The sequence below is a fragment of the Prosopis cineraria genome, unplaced genomic scaffold (assembly GCF_029017545.1).
Source record: "Prosopis cineraria cultivar Desert tree isolate PC_DT_omini unplaced genomic scaffold, ASM2901754v1 PC6, whole genome shotgun sequence".
Taxonomy (NCBI): Eukaryota; Viridiplantae; Streptophyta; class Magnoliopsida; order Fabales; family Fabaceae; genus Prosopis; species Prosopis cineraria.
Window position 1 is genome coordinate 8,299,634 of NW_026555337.1, and position 8,295 is coordinate 8,307,928.

Sequence of the window (8,295 nt, forward strand, 5' to 3'; positions counted from 1 at the left end):
TGAATTTTCAATCTTTTATTTAAGAGACAAGAACTCATACTATTTGTTCTAACTTGGGCTTCAAACAATATGGTTTATTCTAATTTATTTGATAATACACTGGAGATTAATATTAATACTATGTATGATGGATTTATTTGTTTTTTATTTTATAAATGAAGTGATATTCTAAAATCAATGAATTTTATTAAGTGTGAATTTACGGGGGACGTAGAAGGAGGGGAATGAGGAATCTGCGAGACAAAAGAAAAGGAGGTAGTTGGAGGCGGACGGTACGTTGAAACGAGAGTGAGAGTGTGAAAGAGTCAACGAATCAATAAATGCTTTCACACTGTGCTTCCCCCCTAAAGTTCCTTCTTGTACGGCTTTTCATTCCCTCCCCGCCATGATTTGCGCTCTCTCATTCACTTGTACTGCTGCCGCGCTTTTTTTTTTTTTTTCTCTTTATAATTTTTTTTTTTAACCAAATCATCAAAATTAATATAAATTAGTTAAAATAATAAAATTATCTTAAAAATAAATTATTTTTTAATGTTGTCCTTACTCTTAACAAAACTGATTTTAAATGTAAAAAAAGTTATTAAAATTAAAATATTACACTTTTTTTTTTAGAATTTGTTGAAGGGTGGTTTTAGAATTATACATTAAAATTTATAAAAACTAAAAAAAGAAGTAGCTTATATAAAAGATCAAGAAATTTTTAGGAGATAACATGTAAAAATGGTAGGACAGTGTTTTTTTTTTTTCTTCCCTCAATTTTACACCAAGCCTTTTTTTTTTTGGTTTTGCTTTCTTTCTTATATCCTTAATCTTTGATCTAGTCACTAAGATAATTCATTAAGTATTTGAAAAAATTACATCTAAGTTCTATAGAAAAAATTTTATTATCAATAAATCTTATGAAATTCATAACATACTCTCAAGCCTCAACTAGCAAGTTATAAATGCTTGTTGTTTAATTAGTAAATGTCATTTGTCAAGTTATTAATGTTTAGAATTTGAGATTTGAGAGTATTTTATAAATTTTATGAAATTTTTTGATAATAATTTTTTTCTGTGGGATATAGGTGCAATTTGTCTTAAGTATTTTTTATAAATATTCTTTAAATATGATTTGTTTTTAACCTATAACGAATTCTCACTTGAGAAAAATTTTTGTATTTGGACACGAGGGAGTGTGAATATTGTGCTATTATTTCAACTCCGTATAGCACAATCGATGAAAAACATGTTGATGCGTCCGAAAAAGTACAAAATACACGAAGGAGCATTCTTTGAATTCTCTTGGTCACAACGAGGCAGGGTAGAGAGGGCATATAGAAAGTTGAGAGTTCAAGTTTGAGCATTTCAATGCCGTGACCAACTCACCTGATTAATTTCTTTATTTAAAAAATCCTTAAATTTGGCAGGCAAGAAAACATTTGATTACTTTTTCAAGATGCTTTATTTAATTATTTTCTCTCCTTGTTAATAATCTGTATTATGAGTTAAGTAACCAGCTTAAATTATATATAATGCTGAGATTATCTCACCAATAAACATGGTTCGGTGACTTCGGTCAAACATTGGCAAGGAGAAGAGAGTAATTTTAATCTGGAAGAAATCAAAATTATACTGTCAACGAACAATCGGATTGAAGATTGACTTTTTCTGTTTATCATCATCATTATTTTGCAGCAACTTTTTATCGTTATTCTAAATTTAAAAAAAAACGAGAGAGAAAAAATATACTCCGAGGAGCTAATGGCTTGAGCGAAATATTATTTGGAAAAAACATACTTATAATTATCAATACACTGTAAAAAAAATAATAAATCACCTTTCAAAGCTTCAGGCTAAGAAAATAACATACCAGGCAAAAACTCCAACAGTGCCGTGGATTATTTTTCAACTTTATAACATGTAATATACATGGTAAATGATCTAAAAATTAATAATTTCTTATTATCTGGAGCCGGATTCTCAAAAATAATATTACGAGTTTACGACCACTTGCCATATTGCTGAAGATGGATTGGGACATATTTTTGGTTGAGAGGTAAGACAGAAGCAGGATTGGGTAATGAAGTTTTGCTTTCTTTGAATACTATGCATGTTTTGTTTACTGTTTGTTTTTTGTTGCTGCAGGTTTTCTTTTCTTTTCTTTTTTTTTTTTGTTTTTTGCTTCCTGGCTTTGCCAGTATTAGTGAGTGCAATATTTTTTTTTTCCATATTAATAAAATTGACTTTTATTGGTAAAAGAGCAATATTATGAGTATTCGTTTTCATGTTCAAGTTTACGAGATTGGAAATTTCGCAAAATCTCTGCAAATTTGTCTCGTCATGATCCACGTAGTTGGAGTTCCTAGCGTGGATAGTGGATACCAGAGCTATACTCATTTACATGCATGTAAATTTTAGTTTGTGCCTGGACATTCCTGCTACTACTTCTTGTCGTTGTTATTTTTTTCCTTGAAAGATAAAATTTTCTTTCGACTCTCACTTCAAATTATGAGTTTTACACATTTTTTTCCCTAAAAATTTCTTTTTTTTTTTTGAGAAGTACTCCCTCTTATCTTTAATATAAGACAAGGTCTAAAAAATCTTTTTGATCTTTAATATAAGACAAGGTTAGAGTAACTAATGTTTTTTTTTTTTCAAATTTCACTAATTGTTTATTTATTTTTGTATGAATTTCTATACAAAAATTTATTATTGTTATTAATTACAAGGAAGGGTAAAATTAAAAAAATTATATTTTTAAAATATAACTATCATTTTTTAATATACATGAAACTGATTAACTTTGTCTTATATTTCAAGGAATGGACACGAAGGGATTGGAGGTAAATTAATTGAATGAGGATGGAATTAAATTATAAAAAACCAACCAATAAATTAAATTTAGCAGAAAATGTTAGTCTCACACAACATTGCTAGCAGTAATTTGAATTTTTATTGAGAGGCGTGCCCAAATTTAATGTCTAATTATATCTCAAATAAATAGCTTCCAATAAAATGGCACTCATGCACAATAAAAATTCGTAAAAATCTATTTCAAATTTCCCTTGCAATCGAGCTATTTAAATGAAAAAAAAAATTAGAATAGAATTGACATGAAAGAAATATTTTGTGAGAAATGGGGAGGGGGTTCAAGAATAAAGTGGAAATTTTTTGTTTGCTGTTTTGTTTTGATAGAATAAGTGGTATATTTTGTGCTGTTGAGATCTCAGACATGGGCTGAGGAAAAGATCAATAAAGTAGGTTATGTATTGATTACTTAGTTTGAATCCCGAGCAAATAACCTTCCCCTATATCTCATAAAAGTTTTAAGGCTTTTCCATTGTCTCCTGACATTTATAACATATCCCAATCAGCACATCAAGCATTCAAAATCTTTTCTCTTAAGTCCTGATTAATCTGCAATTATACTAAAGTTTATACAAATTTTCTAATACATTGATTTCATGATACAAATTAAATTTATTATTTCAACTAGAAATATTGTATATCATACAAAGTAGAGCTGCACAAAAGACAGGACGGCACTGGACTTCACCCTAACCTGAAGTCCAGTCTCTTTCATGAAAAGAACTGCGTTAGGTAACCCATAGTCTGGTCTTATTCAGTGATAACTTGAAAATTAATAAAACCGAACTTGGTCCATAAAGCTGGAAGATTGATCCTGTCAGTCCAGTACTCATTTAACTTTTTTTCCTTTTTATTTTATGAGAAGTAATAATTCATTTCAACATAATAAACTCAATTAAAATAATAAAAAAACTTATAATAATAATAAGTCCATAATAATTTCCAACAATAAAAAAATATTTCTATTATAATTTAAATGATTTAAATTTATAACTTTAATAAAAACAGCACTTAATAACATTCAACAACACTACATTACAACAACAATTTAGAAACAAACTTAACAAATCTTCATACAATTATCTCCTTAGCATCAATTATATTTCAAACATTTGTGAAAAATAAATTAATTATAATTATAATAAAAAATTAATAGGACTGGATTGGACCAAGTGGTCTGAATGCCTAGTCTCTTGTTCAGTCCAACCCAAAGAAATGATCTAGTTTTTTTAGTCTTTTTAGTCCCGAAAAAACCAATGTCTATACGGACCGTACAAGACTGAGACCATCTCGAGTTGGACTGGACCAGATAGGATTGGAAGACTTTTGCACAGCCCTAATACAAAGTTTGAGAAAATGCACCTTATTATATATTATATAGGGAACACATATTTTAGTCCCTGCACTTTTCTCATATTTTACTATAAATTTTTATATTTTTTTAATATTTTAGATTCCTACACTTTTATTTTTTGATGTTTTACGTTCATTCAAGATCCCTATACTTTATTCATTTTGTTCATTTAAAAATTTAAAATATCAAAAAATGAAAGTATAAGGATCTAAAATATTGAAAAAAGTGTAGAAATAGATAGCAAAATACGAGTAAAATGTAAAAATTAAAAGATATATTTTTCCTATTATATATTATACATTGAAAATATTGATGATTTCCTCTGCAGTGATGATAAAGTTTGTTGCTTAATTTAGTTATGATTTATTATGATCTTCTTGCTATAAAGTAGAGACAAGCTTGTTGAGAATACGAAGCAGAGAGTAGGATCAAATCCATTCATGAGGATCTTTGACATTTATACTGAGGGAAGGTACCGCATTAATAAAAAATATTGCCTTTGTTTAATAAAACCGTTATCACAATTATAATAGCATATCAATTAGTATCACTCATATAATAACTAAAGGCTTATAGAATACATAAAAAATAATGTATTTCAAACAAGAAAATATAAAAAAAATATAAGCCTAATATCTGCAATTTAATTAAAAAATTATCTTGAAGAGAGAAATTTTGAATTAATGAATTTAACAGTACATTGAAATTTAAAAAGAACATACAAAACGTTGAATGCTCTGCGTGAATGCTTTTTTTATAAATAATTTTATGTTTTCAATTCATTAGTTCGTTCTTTGAATCTGAGACATTCCTTTAGTTTTTTACATAGAAAAATATTCCGACATCGTTAAATGTTTTTTTAACTATTACATTAAATTGAATGCAACAAAGACTGGACTCACATAAAGTTTTTATATTTTTACTGTTAAGCTGTGTTACATGATCTAAATATAAGAAATACGAAACTGTTTAATAATAATATCCTAGTCATTCATTTCCTTTTTTTGTTTGGCAATACAATCATAGAGTCATAGCCATTGATTTCTCATTAAACGAAACACGCATATTCACAAAAATTATACACGTGGAAATGAATTTACGCAAATACAAAATATCAAAAATTATTATCACACTTTTTTCCTAAATAAATGTTCGCAAATCACAATGTTATTTCTCCTTCACATTATTTCCATGCTTAAATATTACAAAAGATCTCATTCCGTTTCGCTTTTCTTTTGTGACACATCAAAGAAAAAGGTTCAATTGCATTATATTGGAGATCTAAACATTTGCAGGGAGATGATGGTCAATTACTGCGTTTCGAAGAACAAAGATCAAAACTTTGACAATTGCTTGCAAGATTCATTCATTTATTTGGCCACAAGAGAGAAAAAATATAATTTATTATTAGAGAGATTAATTTACCATAAAAAAACATGTGACCCGGTAAGCCGGTGAACCAGTAAACCCTCGAGGTATTCACCTTCCAACACCGTGCACCCTTTACATATACTCTCTCTCTCTCGGTATATGAGGACGCATGCGCCAAACCAAAACCTCTCTCTCTCTCTCACCCACTCTCTTCTTCTTCTTCTTCTTCTTCTTCCTCATCAGTTCTATCTCCTCCCTCGTAATTCGTGCTCGTTTGTCTCAGAGTGATCAATGGCGGCATAATAGGTATTGCGTTTCCCGAATTGTTGAGCTCTTTCGGCTTCTCTCTCGCATTTCCGACGCTAAACGACGAGACAAAGCGCGTTCCATAAAGAAACTAGATAACTGGTATTGTGTCATCATCTTCATCTTCGTTTGCTTCCTCTTATTGGTACCTTCTCTGACACGCGTGTGGTGAATGATATAATATGACGAGGAGAGTCTAGTGTTGTTCTTTCACGTTGTAGCTGTGTTGGTGTCCTCTTTTGGGTAACAGTAGAGCTTGGCAGTGATTTTGTCCTGTGTTTTTCTTCTGCAGCTCATGGATCTGAATCATCTGATATATTCTCTGCACAAATCCAAGCCTCGGAACTGTAAGTGGCACAATTGAATACGCTTTTTCAGTGTACTTGCTCTGGTTTTTCTGTTCTCACAGGAAAAAGAAAATATAAGAACCAATTGTTGTGCTCTGTTTGGTGAGTGAGAATAAATGAAGGCGAATCCTGAATCGGTTTGATTAGGTCGTCCCCTTTGCACATTACATTTGTGCGAGCATCTGTGGTTTTTGTACTTGTGTTCGTTTTCGCCGGAAAATGGAGCCCGGAATTTCTTCTTTGTCGCCGGCGAAACCTTTCTGATGAAGAAAATTTGCTGCTTCTTTAAATTGAAGAATTTCCATTCTGTTTTGAAAATCTCCTGATTAAGAAACTTGATACATCGTTCACTTACACTGCTCCTGTCAATTGCAGAGCTTCCATTCAGTCCCGCGCTGAATAACTGCAGAGCATCCGGAAATTTCGCCTGCAAAACCGGCTGATCAGAGTATAAAGGTCGAAGAACCTCTCTATTACACTTTGAAAAAAGAAAATCAATGGGAAAATCAACGAGTAGAGACTGGACGCAGATCTACGCGATCTACGGAATGGACCAATGGCAGACCCTAATCTTCCTCTTATGTCAAGCAATCCTCTTCTCCATCCTTTCCGTACTCTACCTCCTCTACTTCAACCCCATATGCGCCTTCTTTGAGCGATTGCTCTCAATAGCCGCCGTGCCCAGCGGCTCCGCCCGATTCGTCGCCGGCTTCACCGGCTCCGTCACTGCACTGTCCGCCCTCTGCCTCTTCTTCGCCGCTGCCAACTTCTTCTACTCCTCTGTCCCGCTCCACTACGACATGGCCCAACGGATTGTTTCCGCTGTCAGCGACTGGTCATCGGTGAAGCTAGCCCTAGACCTGGGCTGCTGCGGCCGCGGTATCCTTCTTAACGCTGTCGCGACGCAGCTCAAGAAAGAAGGGAGTTCGGGTCGGGTCGTGGGGCTTGACTGGTCGAAACGGACCACACTATCAACCTTACGGAGCGCGAAGATGGAAGGAGTGGGAGAGTACGTGACGTGTAGAGAAGGAGACGCGAGGAGGCTTCCGTTTCCCGATGACTACTTCGACGTGGTGGTCTCTGGGGTGTTCGTACACACAGTCGGCAAGGAATACGGTCACCGGAGCGCTGAGGCGGCGGCGGAGAGGATGAGGGCGGTGGGGGAGGTGGTGAGGGTGATGAAGCCGGGAGCAGTGGGAGTGGTTTGGGACCTACTTCACGTGCCGGAGTACGTGAGGAGGTTGCAGGAACTGAAGATGGAGGACATCAGGGTGTCGGAGCGCGTGACGGCGTTTATGGTGAGCAGCCACATCGTCTCCTTCCGGAAGCCTAGTCAGCAAGTCGTTGGGCCACCGGAGGTCCGCCTCGACTGGAGACTCTGATGACGTGGCAATACCTACACATAAAAAGCGATATAGGCATAGAAAAAAAGGGGTTTATTTACAAGTTACAATAATAAAAGTTTTTCTTTTTTTGGGTGTCTGGGGAGGCGAAGTCGAACCAGGGGTTTTATTGGTAAAAGGCAATGGGTGATGAGGATATTGTAGTCGTTTGCGAGGAGATATCAAATATTTAAAGAGGAAGAAAACGGTTACTATTATTGTTATTATAATATGATTATCATCAACCTTATAGTAGTACTCACTGATGCCTGATTTTTGTATAGAACTGAAAAATACGCAGAAGCAGGATAGGAAGATTAACCTTTAAATGAAATTTGTTTGCTGTTTTCTAAGAGTTCCTCTCTTCATGGTTGTATTATTGTAGTGAGAAATATTTTAATGCTCTCTTTGTTAATGCATCAATGCTCTCTTTTTTTTGGGGGGTCAGATGTAAGCATTTATTTTATTAGAAACTGAGATCTATGAAAAAACTGGGTTTTCATTCTCAAAATTTAGATTAGATTAGTGTTGAGATGGTCCAAACCATGGTTTGAGTGGTCAAAAATTGGTTGGGTAATTTCCCTTATATTTTTGTATGTTTTTTTTTTTCATTCAACCATGTTGAAGACTATGATCTAGGTTTGGTCAGGCGCAATTTGGATCAACTTTGACCTAAACGTCATTT

General features: G+C 33.6%; 1 protein-coding gene across 1 annotated transcript; it reads left to right on the top strand.

Annotated features, from left to right (window-relative positions):
* The first annotated feature begins 5,737 nt into the window (after window positions 1–5,737).
* On the top strand, window positions 5,738–7,963 carry LOC129312885 (uncharacterized). The gene is made up of 3 exons (XM_054955663.1): window positions 5,738–5,983; window positions 6,174–6,228; window positions 6,604–7,963. Exon 3 carries the CDS (start codon window positions 6,726–6,728, stop codon window positions 7,608–7,610), a length of 885 nt encoding a protein of 294 aa, XP_054811638.1. The 5' UTR covers window positions 5,738–5,983; window positions 6,174–6,228; window positions 6,604–6,725; the 3' UTR covers window positions 7,611–7,963.
* The last annotated feature ends 332 nt before the right edge of the window (window positions 7,964–8,295 follow it).